Source organism: Ictalurus punctatus, chromosome 28 (assembly GCF_001660625.3).
Source record: "Ictalurus punctatus breed USDA103 chromosome 28, Coco_2.0, whole genome shotgun sequence".
NCBI lineage: Eukaryota > Metazoa > Chordata > Actinopteri > Siluriformes > Ictaluridae > Ictalurus > Ictalurus punctatus.
The window spans coordinates 2,536,054-2,558,298 of NC_030443.2; the positions used below are offsets into that span (position 1 = coordinate 2,536,054).

The 22,245-nt window shown below is 43.4% G+C and overlaps 1 protein-coding gene and 1 non-coding gene across 6 annotated transcripts in view; both read right to left on the reverse strand.

Annotated features, from left to right (window-relative positions):
* The window catches only part of lrch2 (leucine-rich repeats and calponin homology (CH) domain containing 2), a 46,925-nt gene that overhangs the window by 20,731 nt on the left and 3,949 nt on the right, over nucleotides 1-22,245 (reverse strand). For 3 of the 5 annotated variants that reach the window (XM_017460471.3, XM_053677018.1, XM_053677021.1), the window contains exons 2-12: nucleotides 10,505-10,649; nucleotides 10,060-10,186; nucleotides 9,779-9,884; nucleotides 9,478-9,614; nucleotides 8,336-8,466; nucleotides 7,874-7,961; nucleotides 7,361-7,457; nucleotides 6,936-7,036; nucleotides 6,716-6,780; nucleotides 1,795-1,899; nucleotides 979-1,047 (exon numbers count right to left, since the gene is read on the reverse strand). In XM_017460471.3, the coding sequence (XP_017315960.1) occupies nucleotides 979-1,047; nucleotides 1,795-1,899; nucleotides 6,716-6,780; nucleotides 6,936-7,036; nucleotides 7,361-7,457; nucleotides 7,874-7,961; nucleotides 8,336-8,466; nucleotides 9,478-9,614; nucleotides 9,779-9,884; nucleotides 10,060-10,186; nucleotides 10,505-10,649 (1,171 nt within the window). The remainder of the gene's footprint in view (nucleotides 1-978; nucleotides 1,048-1,794; nucleotides 1,900-6,715; nucleotides 6,781-6,935; nucleotides 7,037-7,360; nucleotides 7,458-7,873; nucleotides 7,962-8,335; nucleotides 8,467-9,477; nucleotides 9,615-9,778; nucleotides 9,885-10,059; nucleotides 10,187-10,504; nucleotides 10,650-22,245) is intronic. The other 2 variants (XM_053677020.1, XM_053677019.1) reach the window with 1 other exon arrangement.
* trnam-cau (transfer RNA methionine (anticodon CAU)) lies at nucleotides 21,046-21,118 on the reverse strand. The gene has a single exon. It is a non-coding gene; the product is annotated as a tRNA-Met (tRNA).

The following is a 22,245-nucleotide window of genomic DNA, read 5'->3' on the forward strand; positions in this document are numbered from 1 at the left end:
GTGAACAGGGCGTAAGCGACAACAGATACACCGACGTCACTGAAGTTCTTTTGTTCTTATAACAATGAGTCAGTCACAAGTCACCGACACTCGAGCTGCACACCGCATATTACTGTACACCACTGCTGTCGGTGCTGTTTGGGTACACGTTCTGTGCTTTCTGACTTTGGGGACGTTAACGCACGCAGTGGAGGCGCAGCACACAAAAGAGTATCATCACCATGAGTAGCTTTCAATAGCACTTCAGACATTTCACCCATGGTATTTTTAATAACCATAATTACTGCTGCTCCTTCGCCAAATATTCTTTCATAAATTATCTCATTTTAAACTCGGACTGGCTGTTAACGATTCATTAAAGGTTGATGTTACTCTACTAATTGAGGTTAGTCTGTGGGAATGTAACACCCAGAGTTGTGTATATAGATATTCATGTGTGTGTGTGTGTGTGTGTGTGTGTGTGTGTGTGTGTGTGTGCATGCTTTCTTCTTTCTTGTGCAATCATCCATGCACATGCCACTCACCGACCCACCCTTTATATGTAGGTGTTTCGGTGTACGTGTGTATTTGTGTGTGTGTGTGTTTGTTTATCCCCTATGTGTGTATATGGGTATGTGCAATAACACAAAAGGGTCATTCATGTATTCAGGTGAATACACCTGCACACACACACACTCACACACACACAAGACACATTAGCACAAATAATCATCACTCAACTCAGCATCCAAAAATGTGAGTGTGCACACATACGCAGATTCATAGAGATGTCACACACATACACACACACACACACACACACACACACACACACAAGACACATTAGCACAAATAATCATCACTCAACCAAGCATCCAATAATGCGTGTGTGCACACATACGCAGATTCATAGAGACGTCTCGCACACACACACACAGGTCACCACCTCCAAACGCAAACAGATGTACACGCGTATGCGTATGCGCTCTCTCTCTCTACCTGTGCGTTCTCCCCGCAGCTCTCCTCCGGTGGATGAGGCTTTCTGCTCTACAAATTAAGGACCGCCTCCTGAGGTTATACGAAACGCGTGATGACCGAGCATGTCCCAGCGTTCGGGTGGGAAGATGTGGCAGAAAAAGAGAAAAGGAGAGAAAAGGAAGACGTGGCAGAAAAGATCAGAGGAGGGAAAACAGGAAAGCACGTAACATGTGTTAGAAAGCAAAAGGAAGCGTGATGGACGAGAGAGGTCCGAAGTTCTCCCAGCGTGCATAAAATAAACAAACAAACAAACAAACAAACAAATAAAAGCCGTTGCTATGGTATGTAACCAGTAATTAGGTGATGTCAGGGTTAGGGCCTAGGGCATCAGTTTATCCATCTACTGTCAGAATGTTTTTGGGGATATGGGAGGACACTGGAGAACAACAACAACAACAACAACAACAACAACAACAACAAACTCCATATATACAATAAAGCGGAGCTCAGGATTTTATCAGGAGCAAAACGTCAAAAGGAAAACGTGCAAAGGTGGTTGTTATTTTCATGTTATACATTAGTAAGCTCCCACATCTCTTAGAATCATAAGCTAGAACCTCACAAAGGTAGTGGCTTCATAATCCAGCAGCGGCCTAGTGCCAGTGGATAAAGGGTTGTAGGTGCGGAGGCGGGGCGGGGGATTGGGGGCTCCACAAAGTTACAATGAAGTGATGTAATGAAAGAAGGAAAATGCGACAGAGGTTTTAGAGTAAGTCTGTGTGTGTTAACATGCACATACATGTGTGTGTTTGTGTGTGTGTGTGTGTGTTGTTTCACCTGTTCTGTTGCTCCTGCTGCAGTAGTTGCACTGCAATCTTCCTAAGATCCAAAACGTCCTTCAACTCATCATCTTCTTCCTCGGCAAGCTGCTCTTTCTCTGAGCTGAGAGCGAGAGAGAAAGAAGAATGTCACGATTGCACCTATTAATAGTACTGTACCACCCTGTCTATATTCATATACTGTATAGAGTGGCCCGATATGTTGAGCCAGCACACTACAGAACACAAAACCACTACGCAAAATAGCAAACGTATTAACGCGCACCTGTTACGGTTTTTCAAACATGACCTTTCATAAAGCGTCATAGAGCCGTTTGTGAACGTAAAAACGTCTGCAAAGTTCCAAAAATCAAAGCGCACGACAAACGACTCCCAAAAGAAGGAATCGATTCTGAACAGCTGAATCGAGTCGTTAGCGATTCCAGACTTTACTTCCTGTACGAACTTACATAAGTTTGTAAGAAAAAAAAAACTGAATCGTTTGAGACGAGGCCGGGGGGGGGGCATAACGTAACGCTGCAGTTTAAATTATGAGCATGTTTTTGACCTCGGATGTGTGCAAATCTATTGCATTGTATACGTTTCAAAACCCTAATAGGTGCGCTTTAATACATGTGACATACATTTTTATTAGCTTGGTTTTGAACAATAGCCTTCGGCCATCGTTTCTTCGGAAGATGATTCAACAAACGGATCGTGTGGGCTGTATGGAAGGTGGCAAAAGAAGTGTAAACCCTCTAGTGGATGTTATCTGCACTCTACGGTGCTCCACCTTTTTCCCAAGAAGCTTCGGCGTGTATGACACGTGCTTAGTACGGCGCGTATGACACTGGGGATTTACAGTATTGCGTCGCTTTGGTGGGACATTCAAGAGAAAGAAAGGATGGATTTGGCAAGGTGATTCGTTCCATGGTAATTATTTTTGGTTATGGGACTCCGGGGAACATGAGTAAGTTTGTGGCACTGTCATTTCCTGATCACCATAGCTTCTTTGGAATATACTGTTGTGGCTTGTTTGCATTTTCCTGCGATGCCGCTGGGAACGTCGAAGGACCTCAGGTGGTAATCTACGCAAGGGTCCCACACGGTCCCTTTTTTAAAAAAATTATTATTTAAAATCATAAATATATAAAAACGTACACGCTTGATTCTTATTCACGAAGTCGTTATTTAAAACTACGAAACAAAACGATTTTTTATTCCTATATCTTAATGCCTTTTACACGTATCAGTTCAGACGCTCAGGGTTTTTATGTGAGCATCAGTAGACACATGGTTGCTTGTGTTCCTGGAATTGTGGGGACCAGATGTTCTCGGTAGCACGACGGCATGAGGAAATTCCTCAGGGGTTCGCGCTAGTCCTCAAGTTTATATACGCCTTTATTTTACTTGCTCGCTTCTGGATTCGCACCGGATGAAATGTTCGAGCGTCTCGAGGGACCAGAGTTTTGGTCCCACGATGTCTTCGATCGATCCGAGGACGCTTCGTGTTTGACGGTTGCATGTTAACAATGGAGGTCAGCTGTTAATTCGTTTATGCTTAATGAAGTTTATACGTTTTATCTCTCATCTCTTGCTCTTTTACGTCTTTTGCGCTCGAGTGCATCTGAAATATCCGTATATGGATAATGCTAAAGTACTACTAGAGTGGGCATGACAGTAAGTGTTGCATACGCATGCAAACAAAAAATTCAAATGAACTGCTTCCGAGGACTGCCAGCTGATCTCGGCTCAGACGTGCATCCCGGCTGCCCTTTTTATCTGGATGTCCTTGTTATACTGCCAAGCTCCTATCACACTACATTCCAGTTGGTCTCAGTCCACCAGGGTGTGTCTCCTTGGGAATTTCAAAGGAAATATGAACAATGCATGCAAATCACCCTCAATCCTAAAGCCATGTTCCCTTTCCTTTTTAATCAGATCACTGAACCAGATCAAGACGGATACAGTACCAGAACATACGTATTAACGCGCACCTGTTACGGTTTTTCAAACATGACCTTTCATATGGCGTGTCATAGAGCCGTCTGTGAACGTAAAAACATCTGCAAAGTTCCAAAAATTAAAGCGCACGACAAACGACTCCCAAAAGAAGGAACCGATTCTGAACAGCTGAATCGAGTCGTTAGCGATTCCAGACTTTACTTCCTGTACGAACTTATGTAGGTTTGTAAAAAAAATTTTTTAAAAAGCCCCGCCTCTGGTGTTCACCGGATGCTCGATGACAGCGGTAGACCGATCACGACAGACTGGGACGTCTGACCAATCAGAGCAGAGTATGCTCTCTGCAAAGCGCACGACAAACGACTCCCAAAAGAAGGAACCGATTCTGAACAGCTGAATCGAGTCGTTAGCGATTCCAGACTTTACTTCCTGTACGAACTTATGTAGGTTTGTAAAAAAAATTTTTTAAAAAGCCCCGCCTCTGGTGTTCACCGGATGCTCGATGACAGCGGTAGACCGATCACGACAGACTGGGACGTCTGACCAATCAGAGCAGAGTATGCTCTCTGCAAAGCGCACGACAAACGACTCCCAAAAGAAGGAACTGATTCTGAACAGCTGAATCGAGTCGTTAGCGATTCCAGACTTTACTTCCTGTACGAACTTACGTAGCTTTGTAAAAAAAAAAAAAGCCCCGCCTCTGGTCTTCATCGGCTGCTCGATGACAGCGGTAGACCGATCACGACAGATTGGGACGTCTGACCAATCAGAGCAGAGTATGCTCTCTGAAAGGAGGAGTTTAGAATGAATCCTTTAAAACTAATCATTTAACGAGTCGTTTGTGAGACGCTAATCTGGTAGCCGTATGTTTTTACATCTTTCCTTGCTAGCTTGAGCAGTTGTTAGCCTTTTCGTGCCAGAGCAAAACGAAACAGATGCATCAGATTCCAAACATGTCTTGGCGATTGTTTAGGTTGAGAGGGTAATTTTTTTTTTCCCCCTTAAAATAAGGTGCTGTCCTCATGGAGAGGATGTTTACACCAAAATTAGTTTTCCTCCATCACCAGCTGTCAAGTGCTGCTCATAACAGACAGTGTGTGTGTGTGTGAGTCAGTGAGTGAAGCAAATGTAGATTTCTCAGGTAAATGAGAGAGCAACACTTCTTTGGAACAGTGTGTCATGCTGTCAGATTTTACGGGCCTGTGCATGTCTCTCTCTCTCTCTCTCTCGCTCTCTCTCTCTCTCTCTCTCTCACACACACGCACACACACACACACACACAGCATGCACTTTTGCATTCTCATTTACAAATGTTTTTCTACATCATACACACGTTCCTCACTTTGATTAAAGGTCTAAAAGTGATTTCTGTCATGCATAAAAGTGTTTGTAGATCTGTAAATAACTTAAACTTTTAAAAAATGTATTTATTTTAAAAAGAATGCTGAATCCCGACGTTCCAAGTTTGAGAAATGAGCTCGACGCGTCTCAGAGCTGCTTCTTTACTGAAAAAATACGTGTGCGGCACGAAAGTCTGATCGAAAGTCTGCCAGCGGGCCAGTGCGGCTGGTTCTCGAGCAAGAGCCGCAACCGATGCTCCGATTAAAGGCAGAGATGAACTGATTAAACAGGTGCGATCAGGTGCAGTTCCACACTGGCTTAAAACTTAAAACAACCCGCAAGGGGTAGGTTTCAAAGCTAAGTACTTCGTCATCTCGTCCTGTACTGAATAATCAATTTCACATAGCAAACTTCTGAACAGGATGACGTTTTTTTGTAAATTGTTATTATTTTGTTTAAAGATCTTTTTTTAAAATTTCATTTAGTACCGCCTTATAAGGACGCTAAATAAGGAGACGAAATACTAACATCTTACACCGATCATCCTGTTCAAAAGTTTGCACCCCCCTGACTCAGATCGGGGTTAGAATTGAATTTATTTTCACCATAGAGATGAGGAACTGGCTGACATAAATGTAAAGCCAATGTAAATGCTATGTCCTTGCTTCTCCAGGAACCCCCAGAGGTTTGAGAAGCATAACCAGAGGGTGGATAAAATTATTTAAAATGATTTTTTACTTCGTTTCAGCAGCAGAATTCACAAAAGCACCATTATTAAAATTTATTATTGAGCGTTTTTTTAATTTTTTTTTAATTATACTACATAGGTTATCCTGTTTGACTGGTCTATGGTATTGAATGGCTTTAAGCCAAACCTTAACGACCTTATTAATACACGCATTTCTATAAATAATGTCAACTTGCACCTGATGTACTGTTTTTCCAGTTGAAAGGTGAGGAAACTCCATGGCCTCCGATCGTTAGCCGGAATATTATTATGTGTGTTTAAATAAAATTCATGGCAAAAAATATATACTGGAATTGGTTCTGCTGTTAAAAGCCGTCTCTGACTAAGCTCCACAGAAACTAATGCGCTGACAGTGTGAAGGAAATGTAGCACACTCTTCGCATCTTCTGTTGGTGGGAAACGGTGGGAAATCTTCATCGCCCTACCTCCACCCTTCTCTCAAATAACATCATAGTAATAAAACAAAAAGAAGTAAACGAGGTTGCCAAGTCTTTACAAGTGCCCCATTCCATGCCACGTTAGCTCTAATTATAAACATGTCTATGTCGAGTGATGACATGTTAAGACAGTAATAATTATAACGATGATGATGATGATGATGGTGGAGATATACCATGTGACTCGAATGTCTATTATGTTCAGCAGGGCATGACGGGGCAGGTTAGCGTCAAATCCCTTCACGTTCCACATCTGATCGCCAAATATAGCTGGTTACATCATATCTGTTATTTCTGGGCGTAAACACGTGCGCGGTTCGGTCAAATTAAAGTTGGCGCACTACGACGATACAGGGATGTGAATTTCCATCAGATCAACAGCTGGGGTTGAAATATACATTATAAATTGTGTATGCGTGCCTGTGTGTGTATGTGTGTGTTTGTGTTACCCAGACTCCTCCTTCCAGTTCTCCTTGTCTTTGCTTTGGTGTGTTTTAAGAACCCTCTCCAGCTCCTAGTGTGAGAAAGCGAGGGAGAGAGAGAGAGAGAGAGAGAGATTGGATTTCAATGTGAATTAGAGAAGGAGAGAAAGACGAGAAAAGAGCGAGCTTCCAGTGTGAAAAAGGGAACCTGTGTGTGTGTGTGTGTGTGTGTGTGTGTGTGTTAGACCTTTATACAGGTGACGTAGGGTGTGTTCTGCTGCATGTCGCCCTCACAGAGAACAACGTCTTCATCTGGGTTTGGGTCAATGAAGTCGTACGGGTCCTGATCTGCTCACACACACACACACACACACACACACATTGACCTAATGAAACCAAACTGAGTCTGTGTTTGGTGTCATTAGGCACATCTGTGTGCCACCACTCAACAACCGGACGCGGTTCGAGGAGAGACGGTCGTTTATTACTCGTCGGACAGGACAGTCTTGTAACTGTGGCGCAAAACCCGAAGCAAGCGTCACACGTTTGTGAACACGCTGTCATTTATTATGGAACTAAATAAATCAAACATTTTCGAACCCAATGTTAAGTTTGGTATTTCTGTGTTTACGGATGACGCTCTGCAAACATGTGGAACGGATGCATCGCTACCTCTGTTCGAGTCCAGCTTGCAGAGGAGAGAGTGGGCTTCGGCCCGCGCCGTCTCCGACACCTGAGAGTGTAGGCTGATAGTGTCGTCATCCGAGGGCTGGAGAAAGGGAGGGAGGGAGAGGGAGAGGGAGAGAGAGAGAGAGAGAGAGAGAGAGAAAGAGAGAGGGCGAGAAAGAAAGAGAGGGAGCGAAAGAGAGAGAGAGAGAGAGAGAAAGAGAGAGAAGGGAATTCAGAAAGATCTTTGTTGAGTTGCCTAATGTCCCGAAGGCCAATTCTTTAGTTTTTGCTATACACTGAAATCATTTGGGTTTTAGAGAGAGAGAGAGAGAGAGAGAGAGAGAGAGAGAGAGAGCAAGAGAAAGTGAAAGAGAGAGAGAGAGAGAGTGAAAGGGAGAGAGAGAGAGTGAAAGAGAGAGAGAGAGAGTGAAAGAGAGAGAATGAGAGTGAAAGAGAGAGAGAGAGAGTGAAAGAGCGGGAGAGTGTGTGTGTGTGTGTGTGTGTGTGTGTGTATACCTCTGTAGTAGATAGTCTCTTATCCCCGTTGTCACTCCCAATACCCGAATCAGGTCCATGGTTCTTACTGGGGTAAAAATCCTCTATGCTGCACACACACACACACACACACACACCGCACTGTCACCTTGGATTAAACATGACATGCTCCTTTTGTTGCGATATTATATTATAACGGTGTTATATGATATTACTTTACAGTAGGCTATTTCTAAACCATTTCTGAAGGGAAAAATCACTGCTGTAGGGTTTTAACAGCAACAACAACAACAACAACAACGACAACGGAACAAATTGAAAAAATGGATTATTCTTTTTCCCGGAGGATTTCTTTAAGCATTCTGTCTCAGATTGATATTTTTATATTAACATTATAACGCACTTAACATTTTTATATTAACATTATAACGCATTATAACGTCTGTTTTGGGGCAGAGTCATAACCCGGGCACGTGTCCGTACCTGTCCGTCAGCTGCTGCGCTAAACAGCGTTTGCCCGCCAAAGGCAGGTCCAGCGAGTCAGGCTTCTTCTCCAGCCGACACGCCTGCATGTTTAAATACTTAAAGATGTGTATCTTTCCCTTCAGACAGATCTGAAAGCAGAGCAGAACCAGGTGTTAGCCAGGAGCACTATTAAACACTATTAAAGCCTGAGCCATATATGAGCAACGTTTTCTCTCGTCACTAATCTCGCTCACTAGTCTGTGTTGGTCTTATAATTGTCTGGATTTCCTTGTCTTGCCCTAATCTGGTTTTGATGCTGATCTGTTTATCTTTTATCTTCTTTTGTGCGTGTGTGTGTGTGTGTGTGTGTGTGTGTGCGTCTGTGCATAACTCCCAGTGCTTGTTTGGATTTCTGCTGGGTCATCTCCTCTTGCTTTCCAAAAACACACAGACATGTGGGTCAGGGCGGGGCGAATTCTCCCACCTCGAAGGCTCCAGATCCGTCACCACCAGCACCAGGATAATGCGGCTGGTGAAGATAAACGAATGGAGCTTTGTGGTTTTATGGCTTTATGCCTGCACACTGAGGACACCTGCTGGTCAAATGCATATAAATGCATTTATTTATTTAAAAAAAAAAAAAAAAAAAATCTAAATCGATGGTCATTTAATAAGGGTAGATCGTACTATCATGAAGTGAACCTATCGGAGTTTTCGTCTACAGGACCCAAGTCCTCTCAGGGTTATATCCGAGTCGTTAACTCTACAGAATTCTCAAAGTTGATTGGTCAGAAGGTGCTAATGGCGTTTTGGTAACGGGACGGGTAAACCGGCGTTCCTCTGGGACACGAGAGGCCGCTACAGATCTGTGGACGACGCTTATATGACTTTGTTAGACACCTGATCGGCCTGATTGATGGAGAAAGAGGGAAGGACGTCCTTGGTATTGTCCCGATTCAAGCAAGTGATCTGAGGAGACTCTGAGAAATCATAGTATATCAAACTTAGTAGTAGTAGTAGTATACTCAACGCCCCATATTAGAGAGGTTCTTCACTCAAAATCTTACTGAGAACCCAGTGAGGAACGCTCACATGACGCCAAGGATCACTCATGGGAGAGTGAATACAGGACTTACTCACACACACTCACACACACACACCTGTGCAGGAGGGGACTGCATGGGGTTGTTGTCGAGGACGATGTGCTGGATCTGGCAGAGTTTACGGTACGACGGAGGGATTTCTGTGATCTTATTACAGGAGAAATCCAACCTGATCAACGGCAGATCAGACAGCTCTGAGAGAGAGAGAGAGAGAGAGAGAGAGAGAGCGAGCGAGAGCGAGATTATACATATAATTCATGAATAAAAATTGTGTATACAGTGAGATGATGGAGTGTCGGAGAATGACGCTTTTTGTCTGATGCTACGTGGATGTGTGAATGTGTGTGTGTGTGTGTACCATCGGGAAGGACTTGTATGCAGTTTCTTCTGATGTTCAGCTCTCGTAAGGCATGGAGTTTCCCCATCTGAGTAGGAAGCACCTGAATTTCATTACAGCTTATGTCCTGCACACACACACACACACACACACACACACACACACACACACCAAATGATTACAACCTCCTCCTGGGGAAAAACACGCTCAATACCGCAAGTAAAGCATGCAAAGTGAAGTCATCTCCAATTAAAGGGCATGTTTGCACACACACACACACACACACACACACACACACACACCAGTTCCATGAGGTCTTTGGCTTTGCCAATATCGTCCGGAATGGACAGCAGTTTGTTGTTGCTGACCACCAGGACTCGGAGAGGCAGATTGAACAGGAACTTGGGCAGCACAGACAGTTGATTCCGACTGGAAAACATCGCAACACACACAATTCATCAGCTACACAATTAATCTGTAACACAAACGAAGGCAGACGACACAATAAGTGCTTTATTCCTCTCCTACACACAGCAATGTTCCAACGTTACCAACGTTCATTTATCACACCATGACATGCCACACAATTTGATCGGATTATAGTTACGTCCAATGCTGTGGAACGTCCACTAAACAAGTCCCATTCAGGATTTCTGAATGATTTATCTTTATACATTATTTATTTATTTATTTATTTATTTATTTACATAAAATCATCAATCAGCTGTGATCCAAATCCCTTCCCACCTGATATTGAGGTATGTAAGCATCTGTAAGTTAACGATGGCTTCCGGAATCATCTTTATGCAGTTGTGGTAGAGGTTGAGCGACTCCAGCGGTGCGAACATACACACTTCAGGGGGGATCTCTCCAAAACGGTTCTTGGATAGATCTGAATGGAAACACATCGGAATACAGCAGGTTAGCTTGGTCTGGCGTCAAGCAGCAAGTCCTCATCAACATCCTGTGGGAATTTTCAAGATTCCGGCGTCACTATACTTAAAGCGTACTGTTATTTGATAATTGTTTAAGTTTAAGAGTTATATTCCAGCGTACTACATACCACAGGGTCGATATTACGCCCACAATAGTGTGTGTGTGTGTTCGTGTGTACGGTCTTCGTTTGCTGATCCACCCGTGCCTGATAAGTGATAACGCAACCAGGTTTCTGATTGATCCCCTTCTCAGACCGATCGATCGTTTTGGTGTAAGCTGTGGCTCTTTGTCCTTCCTCGTTTCGGGGAGGACGGAGTTACCTCTCGGGACGACTGATGAAAGTCTGCTTGTGCGTCATGTTACAAATGCACGAGCTCTCACACAGTTTCATCGCCAGGCAGCCTTTTGACTACTCGGGAGAATTGGCAGGTTGTGGTGCACAGCTAAGTGCACATCTGTGGCTTTCAGCGGTGACATCATCGGCCGGTATAAAGTGGCGGGAACGTCCGATCGATCCGCTCTGTTATGAGCCAGGCAGCTATGTAAGAGGATTTCCGTAAGGATGTGCGGAAGATGATGTGATTCGTTTTCAAAATGCTCGTCCCCGGCCTTGAGAACAAGATTCGTCCGGTGTAAGAAACGCACTGCGTCCACATACTTTTGACTTTCCACCGTTTCCTCCACGTTTACCGTATACCGTCGTTGCGCGTGGGCATCATCTTCACGGCTGGCGTTTTTAGACAAAGTCGCGCCTGCTGTTCACACGTTCCTGGCACATGTGGACCAGATAAGAACATTTTTCACATCTGATCAGATACCACTCCAGATGTTTAATATCAGTATCAGATCGGTAATACCAAAAAGGCTGAAGTCAAATAAAACGTTTGCTTAAACAGAAAGAAGAAGTATTCGATAATTGTAGGAAAAGATAAAACTGATGTAGGTAACTGAAAAAAACAACAACAATAACAATAACAACAACAACAGCCCGTAGAATAATATAAAAGAATCAATGTAACAGCTGATTCATTTAGAGTTACGTTTAACGTCGTGGGACGTCTGTGAAACAAGTTAGTTCCTGTCATGGCTTTGTTATGGCAGATATAAAAAGTCGTTCCTTCACCAGCACCTCTCTCTCTCTCTTTTAAAGTTATTAAGTAAAAAAAAAAAAAAAAAAAAAAAAAAAAAAAAAAAAAAACAACCACGCAGCTCGTCATGTTGGAATGGAACAGGCCACCATTGCCCGGGAACACCACCAGAGGGAGACAGAGAGCTGGTGAGGCCTTCAGAACACTCACAATAAAGATAGATAGTGACAAAAATTTTGCAGATGATGCAGAGGACTTCTCTCCTCCTGAATCCCCAGGACTAAATGGAGACACAATAGAAAGCAGTGCAGGTCCTCTGCTCAGTCTATTTGAATCATTAGCCCGTGGCGTGACTACTGAGGAAAACAAAATAAAACGGAAGGGAGAAGTGTCGGAATGGGAGTTAGCTAATACGGCTGATTACAGGCTGCTCAAAAGCGCAGACCTGAGTTCATGTTATGAGGGTAAGACTAAGCTGGTACTGGTATTTTTAATTTAAAAAAAATCCTCTGGCCCTTTTATCTGTGCAGGGCTGGACTTGCCTTGTCAACCTAGCCTCCTTCTCGAGTGTTTGGGTTCCTTCTCTTGGGGGAGAGAAAAAAATCCCCCCAAAAAGGTTTGTTTCCTGGAATCCTTTTCGTTTCTGTAGCGAGCAGTCAGAGGGTTCTCCCCCTGACGGTCCCAAGTTCATGCCTTTAGTTCCTCCTTTGTTCTCGTTCTGGCTAGTTCATCTTAGTTTCATTTTGCTCTCAGACCTCATACCTCAAGCTAATTAAGCCTAGCTTTTCCTCTCATGCTCACTTTCTAACCCAGATTTCGTGAGTTTTTTTTGTGTATTTTAGACATTTTTTCCTCCACTTTTCTCCATAACCAGCACAGCTTGTTATTCGTTTCCCTTTCCCTTTCTCGTGTCTCGGTTTACCGCGGTTTCAAAGACTCCTTCCTTAAACCTTTCCTTGTTCGGCGTGGTTTTATATGATCTGTTTACGTACCTACCGTGTTACGAAACTACCGTCAGAGCTGCAGCCGAAGCCGTACGATAATCGTCCTTACTTTGGAGATATCCATCCATCCATCTTATACTGCTTATCCTTTTCAGGGTCACGGGGAACCTGGAGCCTATCCCAGGGAGCATCGGGCACAAGGCGGGGTACACCCTGGACAGGGTGCCAGTCCATCACATGGCACAATCACACACACACTCACACACCCATTCATACACTACGGACACTTTAGACACGCCAATCAGCCTACCATGCATGTCTTTGGACTGGGGGAGGAAACCGGAGTACCCGGAGGAAACCCCCGAAGCACGGGGAGAACATGCAAACTCCGCACACACAGGGCCACGGTGGGAATCGAACTCCCGAGGCGAACGTGCTAACCACTAAGCCACCGCGCGCCCACTCTGGAGATATGTTATAATATATAATAATAACGCAGTAACTCTAATAACAGTACAGTTCTGGTGCTTTTGAAGTTATGAAGGTGACTTTTTCTCACTGAAGATGGTTTTAGAGACCCCGTGACCGGACTTGAGGGAAGAGTAATATAAATTTAGAGATAAAAATGAATGTGAAGTGTGTGTGTGTGTGTGTGTGTGTGTGTGTGTGTGTGTGTGTGTGTGTGTGTGTGTGTGTGTGTGTGGCCAAGCGAGCGATAACTGATGAGAATTTAAAGCGACAGTGTCGTTTCCACTCTACAGCTTCAGTGTAGAAATGCGGAAAAGTGGCATAAATGAATCATATCCTCACAGAGAAATTTGAAACGGAACCGAATGAAGTCTTCCGCTTCGTTTGCGCACAAGCGAGCGGATACGACGCTCGCGGGACCGACAAAAAGCGTGTTCGTTAACGCGACCCTGCCACGCTGTGCGATCCATTATTCTTAGTAAGTAACCGCTTAGGATTGGTGCTGGTCTATGTTTGCGTACTATTTTGTTTGTGTTTCGAGATACTGAACCAACTAAATTTGTTAGAACGTACCGCGGGCACGCACGAACAAAAACGTTAACCTACTGCGGTGATGTAGCTGAGGTTGAGGAACTGTCAGCACCAGAACTTGCACACTGTCCTGATACCGCTCGGTTCTGCATCTGGGGGTGTTTCCAGAGATTCCAGGGTTTGGCACTTTAATTTTAATAATAATAATTTTAATAATAATAATAATAATAATAATAATAATAAAAAGGTCATGTCCGTTTCAGATTGAAATCCGAATCAAGATAAATTCACAGATATCTGGGGGAATAAACAGATAACGATACGGATAGCAGTATTGTGCTTAAGAGATAGAAAGCATGGTGGACTGACCCGTCATTCTGAATGAGAATCAGCAAGCTGTAAGACTCAACACACACACACACACCCATCACTGATCATATAATGGGATACGCATTGTCTAATGGACTGAAATTACGAGGTGCTCGTACCATTTAAACCCTCGTCTTGTGTGTGTGTGTGTGTGTGCACTCAAGGTCACAGACGAGCACGAGAGATGTCAGCAGACTCTCTTAATGTCTTCATCAGAGTAGAATGACTCACATTTCTCTCTCTCTCTCTCTCTCACACACACACACACACGCACACACACACACACTCTTGCTGTCACACATGTGCCCTATGAATAATCAGAGTAGGCTTTTTATCGCACACCTGCTGTATGTACTTCTGCTGCCATTCTTATTTAAATGAGCCTTTACAAAACCCACTTGAGTACGAACGAGTCGACTCGGGTGGGTGCCAATATTAATGATATTCACGATTTTCGAATTCTAAGGTACTGTCTGCTGTTAATTCTTGTGTACACTGTAAGGCATCGGGGACATGACGTAATAATATTGATAAATGATGCCATAATACACTTTATTCTTCTGATATATCATTGATATTGTAATATATTAATAAATAATAATTATAACTCGTTACAAAATAAACCTATGTAGATAAAGGTTCTGTTCTGAAAAGGTTCCAAGGAGAACCTGTGGGTTTTAGGATGGAACACACACACACACAGTGAGCAGCCGGTGGGCGGAGTGTCCCTTATGGTGCCTGGATTTAATTAGCCCATGGTGGGGGAGGTCCTCACGTTGCCATGGCTACGGCTGATTGATCATCAGAGAGTGAAAAGGTAATTAAGGAGAGGAGAGAAGGTGCTACAGGCCCGATAACACCCAGTCACGCACTGTATTTTACAAACACAGCAGTTGAAAAGTATGGCCAATCAGAAACGGAGAGAGAGAAAAAAAAATATGGAATACTATAAATACAAAGAAGTAAAAAAATCATAAAATAACTATAGGGAAGTGAGAGAGTCAGCGAGGGCAAACCTTGTCCTTTACTGAGGAACAGACACCCGAGACTGTACAGTACAGTCAAGTCCTGCCAATTACTCGGTTCTCCACGACGAATCACTGTTCTGCATTCGCGGAGCCTGGTGACGACATGACGCGTGGACTGAACGGTAAACACACTTAATGATGTCGGTAATGATTCATTCCCACCAAACAGCCGCTTAACTAACTATTCTCACTATCCCTCAGCATATAGCTGAACTGACTAATGACGTTGTCTGAGTTGTAATGGCGATTAAGCGGCGCCCGACTTCATGGGTTCTCGGTTCCAAATCGTTATTTTGGTGTCGGAACCACGTCGACCGTGGTGAAAAATCACGAGACGGTTCGGGATTCCGGTCCAAATATACTAGTCCTCCCATAATATAATGAGGATATGGCGAACGGATTACATCCACACGAGGTCTGATACTGACATTCATTTCTGTCCTCATATCCATCCTCTCCTCTCCAGGAAGAAGCAGTCGTGGCTAAAGTAAAACTAATGTCGCATGTGTTTAGACTGCAGACGCCCGTCTAGCTCTACATAATTCCCTCTATCCAATAGTGTTTAGACTGCAGACGCCCGTCTATCTCAACATAATTCCCTCTAACCAATAGTGTTTAGACTGCAGACGCCCGTCTATCTCAACGTAATTCCCTCTGTCCAAAAGTGTTCAGACTGCAGACACCCGTCTATCCCAACGTAATTCCCTCTGTCCAATAGTGTTCAGACGGCAGACACCCATCTAGCTCAACGTAATTCCCTCTGTCCGTGTTCAGACTGCAGATGCCCGTCTAGCTCAATGTAATTCCCTTTATCCAATAGTGTTTAGACTGCAGACGCCCGTCTATCTCAACGTAATTCCCTCTGTCCAAAAGTGTTCAGACTGCAGACTACCCGTCTAGCTCAATGTAATTCCCTTTATCCAATAGTGTTTAGACTGCAGACGCCCGTCTATCTCAACGTAATTCCCTCTGTCCAAAAGTGTTCAGACTGCAGACTACCCGTCTAGCTCAATGTAATTCCCTTTATCCAATAGTGTTTAGACTGCAGACGCCCGTCTATCTCAACGTAATTCCCTCTGTCCAATAGTGTTCAGACTGCAGACGCCCATCTATCTCAACATAATTCCCTCTGTCCAATAGTGTTTAGACTGCAGACGCCCGTCTATCTCAACGTAATTCCCTCTGTCCAAAAGTGTTCAGACTGCAGACGCCCGTCTATCTCAACGTAATTCCCTCTGTCCAATAGTGTTCAGACTGCAGACGCCAATCTAGCTCAACGTAATTCCCTCTGTCCGTGTTCAGACTGCAGACGCCCGTCTAGCTCAATGTAATTCCCTTTATCCAATAGTGTTTAGACTGCAGACGCCCGTCTATCTCAACATAATTCCCTTTGTCCAATAGTGTTCAGACTGCAGACGCCCGTCTATCTCAACGTAATTCCCTCTGTCCAATAGTGTTCAGACTGCAGACGCCCGTCTATCTCAACGTAATTCCCTCTGTCCAATAGTGTTCAGACTGCAGACGCCAATCTAGCTCAACGTAATTCCCTCTGTCCAATAGTGTTCAGACTGCAGACGCCCGTCTAGCTCAACGTAATTCCCTCTGTCCAATAGTGTTCAGACTGCAGACGCCCGTCTAGCTCAACGTAATTCCCTCTGTCCGTGTTCAGACTGCAGACGCCCATCTAGCTCAACGTAATTCCCTTTATCCAATAGTGTTTAGACTGCAGATGCCCATCTATCTCAACGCAATTCCCTCTATCCAATAGTGTTCAGACTGCAGATGCCCGTCTATCTCAATGTAATTCCCTCTGTCCAATAGTGTTCAGACTGCAGATGCCCGTCTATCTCAACGTAATTCCCTCTATCCAACACCATCTGGGGCCAAGTCCAGGAGAATAAAAGAAACAGACTGACAGGAAAAGAGATGTGAGGGAGCCAGGCGTCTGATAAGGAGAGATTTATTAAGGTCATTAATACGGTTAAATGGGTTTGGTTTCTGAAACAGGATGACGTCTAGTTTCTCACCTTCCCGCTGATCATTTCACGCCAAGAGCTTTAGAAACTCAATACAGAATAGCAGACAAATCGACATCTTTCTTCTTTTCATTTTTATTTACCTGTACCAGGCAACTGTGTCTATTCCGGGCTGAAAATCAACTGTATTTTATATTTCTGCTCCAGTTTCTTATAGTATGCCTGGTTGTTTGGATGCTTATGGAGATGCTGCCGATCAACAAGGTGAACCTACGTGAACCTATATCATGGATAACTCGACCTAGGGAGGAGGAGTTTTACAGACACAGGCTCCCCAGTTCTAGAAAGTTCCCCAAGCGTAACCAAATTCGGATTTCCACCGAGTTCATTCTTTCGAACTACATTCAGCCAGCATACCGAGACACAAGCGCCTACAGAAGCAAACAGAATCCGTACACTGGGCAAGGCTAACAAACCGAAACACATGTAGATCAGACTCAGGGCTAGTCAAGCAATATAACACAATCGATATAACGGACAAAAACGAATGCCATGTGGGTAGATCGGACTTGTGGCTAGAGAAAAGAATCTGTACGGTGTACAAATCATGACGAAATGCCCCTATTTAACAACTTGTGTATAGCGAGTACACAGCTTGATTTGATTCAGGTCAGATTCAATATGCCCCAATGGGAAAAGAAGTCAAAAATATGTTGTTTTATTTATTTATTGCTTGGACGCAGATGCCCAATAGGACTACAGCTGTGAAATTCTTTCAAAACTTGCGTTCCAACCGTATTCACTTCACACATTTTGCGATTCGTCTGAATATCAATTAGCCTAGAATTCTGTACTCCCACAAATCCCGGAAGGTGACTTTCAGCCTTAAAAGATCTTACTAGCGAAGATAACACTCGGAACAACACAGGCCCACTGGGCTTCATTTTATCATTTGTAAATGCTAGAAATCAGATTTTGTTCCAAGCTTAGTAACACAGACGAGATGAAGAGAGAGAGAAAGACGTGAAGGGGGGTGGGGAGAGTGTGTGTGTGTGGGAGGGGGGGTTGATGGAGCAGATACAGGAGAGGAGGAGTGTGTGGGTGTGTTGGTGCATCTCTAAGTGTTCACGAGGGTTGTTGTTGGTTGTCAGGGGACTGCTGGCATTTACAAGTCAGAACAAATTCAAATACATGCTGATCACACTCACACTCACACACACACACACACACACACACACACACACACTAGTTCTCACTTTGAATTTGGGACTCGTTTTCTGCTTTTATTCTCCCTGTTTTGCTTGGGAGCAGGGCGTGTACGTGAGGAAGCAGTTTGAATAAGAACACATGGCCTGCACTGCCGGCCATCTCCTTCTGTCTCCACACTCCTACTGCTGAAGATAACATGAAGACGTTACTTATCGCACCCCGAAATCAGCTCACGCATGCACCCACCCACCCACATACAAACACACACATACAAACACACACAGCCAACAGATACTGTCCTAGGATTTGTATTGCCTAATATAAACACACCAATAAGAAACAAATAAGACCTAGCGACGCTCTGGTTCATGTGATTCCTCCAAATCAATTAACATATAAGAATATTTGGGTGCTTTTGGGGAATTGTGTTATTCGGCATTTTCTAAAGCTAAAGAATTCAGGAATTTCTGTCAGGAATTAGCGTCAAAAGGCTTCACACCAATTCAGTCTCTCTGAATACATCCTCTGTGCTCTTGTGAATATCCTTCTCAGATTGCATGCTCCAACAGGCAATATCAAAGCACTTATTCTCACATTAAGACAGTCACTTCCACTGTTACACACACACACACACACACACACACACACACACACACACACACACACACACACACACAAACATGTGCATTCAGTTAAAATAATCTCAGCTAAGCTCAAATGATTCCACATCCAAATGGCAGCTCCTCTCAAGCCTGAAGCATAACTACTACAATCCTGCGTGTTTTGCTGCCTGGGTGTGTTAGTCCAGGAAACACACTAAATGTGTTTCCTCCAGAAAAAGGCCCGAGAAGAGCCGTTTAATAGAATTATTTTCCCTGCAAAAGCTCAAGCCTGTTGTATCACTTTGTATTGTGCTGAGATCATAACAAGAATCTCACAGAATTCCACCGCGGTATCGTAATACGAATTCCACCGCTAGTACGTCATAAAGAGATTTCCTCAGAAACGAGGTTACGTCGGGGACGATCACGCGGAATTCCAACGTTACGTTATAAAGAGAATTGCGCAAAATTCCAACGTTATGCCCATTCTACATATTAACACGGAAAGGTCGTAAACGTAATTTCGCTGTCGTGTAACAAAGAGACCGTCACTGAATCCCAATGTGATGCCACAAATAGAAATTAAAGTTGCTGACATGCGAAACTTTGTTCGATGCGTTGACGTAATTTCCACTGTAGCGGGAAGTCAGGGCGGGGACATATCGAGAAGCTCCTCCTTCTTTTGTAACAGCCAATAGCGTTTAGCTTACCTAAACAGCCCGGGATAAGCTGTACTTGACGTTTAGTACCACGGACGCGAGCCTGGGCAATAAAGAGAACGAATTCGAGCCGTTTCCTTCTTAACAGTCGGAAGACGGAACAAAACGCACGAGCGTTCGAACGGCCGAAGACGTTTACGTACCATGCTCGCTGATACGGTTTCTCTCGCTCGATACACAGGCACTTTGGCGTTTAAACTTTTAGAAAAAGTTTGGCGGCGGGACACTTCAGACTCTAGAGCGCATTTGATTGGATAGAAAGCCTGACGAGAAGCTGAAGTGCAGAGTGATGTCATGAAAATCGTCGATGCATACTGGTAGTACAGAAAGACTACATTTTGAACGCGTGTATCTTATAAACGTGAATGTTGTCATTGTTTGGAAGCAACTTTACTCTAGCTTACAGATAACCTTAACGTGAACATATTCATACGAAAAGCCAAAAGACTTCCTTTACTATCCGTCAGCATTATATCTGATTTAATAACACTGGTATCAGACTGTACTTATCATATCTGACGTATTTCGTTCTCAGGTCCACTCGCATATATTCTATACGTACCATGCGTTTGTATGATGTCCAAAAAACACAGCTGAGTGTTTTCCCACATCGCAAGAAGACAGTTCAGGTCAAGCGCGAGATGGTTTGCGGCATGTCTATAAAGCAGACTCAGGACAAAAAAAAAAACAGTGTTTAACAGGGATTTTAAGGTACGTGCGCTTGGCGTAATTGGAGAACTTTGTAGCTTCGCTTCAAATCTAATTCTAGATGCAAAATTCGCCTTCAGATCATTACCACGGGGAACGAAAAAGTGACGGAAAAACATATTTTCACACTATGTGTGTGTGTGTGTGTGTGTGTGAGATTTTAGCACAGTCGTTGGTATTTCATTATTACAGAACATACACTGTATTTGCAAACACATAAATCAGTGAATCAATTTAGCAATTTATTATAGCTTTTTCCAGACACACAGCTTGCTAACAGAAGTTGAGAGAGAGAGAGAGAGAGAGAGAGAGAGAGAGAGAGAGAGGCGGGGAGGGGGGATTTCCATTTCTAATTTTTCTTTGATTTATGGCATTTTGTGTTGACATCAGCAGGAAGTCCCTACGGTGGAGCGGCGGCAAAATGAACATTTTCCCTAGGCCAGCTCATTTCAAGACATTTATCATCCTTTTATGAAATGAAATCGAATAAAAAAGGGGTTTCTTTTCTACACACTTATGGGGAGGGGATGTGTAGTTTTTAAAAAGGAGACGTGTAATTGCGATGGAAAAAAAAAAGGCACAATCCAAAACATTCCTAAAACTCCATCGCTTTCTGGTGCTGTCTGGATTTTGTTCAGGTCTCGCAGTAGGAATGTGTCCTCAATCATTATGCATCTAAGACGGAAAGGACACGAGGAAAATAAAAACTTTGCCCCGTGTGAGGCTCGAACTCACGACCTTCAGATTATGAGACTGACGCACTGCCTACTGCGCCAACGAGGCCTGAGACAGGCTGCTAGTGGATAGAATAACGGAAACATCGTCTTTAGGAGTGATACAAGGTTAAACTTTCGAACAATAATAAAAAACTTGTTTAGAAGAAGACGGCCTTCTGAACACATCAGCTATATCTACTACCGAGACCAGAACGCCCAGTGCCCGGGTTCAAAGGTGATGTGGTACAGATTGACTAAGCGTATCCGGTCGAGCGTAATTACCTCAGTCCCTAGAGACCGCCACACAGTGCGTGTCTGAGAGTGTGTGTGTGTGTTGACCCATGAAGGTCAAACAGGCCACAGCTGAGGGAAGTCTGCCATGAAATTGTGCACTAAAGACAGTGGAGATGGTGACAGTATTCAGTAGACAGAATGCAGACAAAAACCCAACTAATTTATTTGGTTAAATGATCTTTACCTGCTGCCACTTAGCGCATATGAAATGTTTTGTAAATGTAACCAATAGGACACACTCTGGAAATACTACAATATGGCTGTAATCGCTCAGACAGTCAGTCAGTTTGCATTTCTAAACCTTCCTCAGAGTGACCGTTCCGTCCGACACGGTTTTCAAACGTTCACCGTAAACAAAACCTCCTAGACATCCTCATCCCGAATATTACATTATTACTCTCTATCAATCATCTAAAAGATCAGAAACAGTCTCGATGATTAACAAATACAGGCAAAAGACTAGAATTAACAAAGGAAAAGTAAAAAAAAACAACATTTCTTTACATCAAGAATTTACCCTAAACCCCATTAACATCAATGATGGTGTCTTAAAACCTTCAACACATTACTGGAACCATGCTAGACTTGTGGGAGTTACGTAATGGGAACAAGGTCGATAAAACATAATGCACGCAATCACAGACTGCACTATGTAGAGTAGAGTAGAGTATAGGTACAGTGCAAAAAAATACAAATAAAAATCTCTTAGCAAGTGAAAGTGTATCTAATTTCTTATTATGGGATTATAACAGAACATATATACGATAATAATAATAATAATAATAATAATAATAATAATAATAATAATAAACGGACAGCTCAGACAGATATCCTGCTTGTGCTAGCTAATGCTAATATTCACTCCACTACTAAATATATAGGAATGATATTGCTGTGATA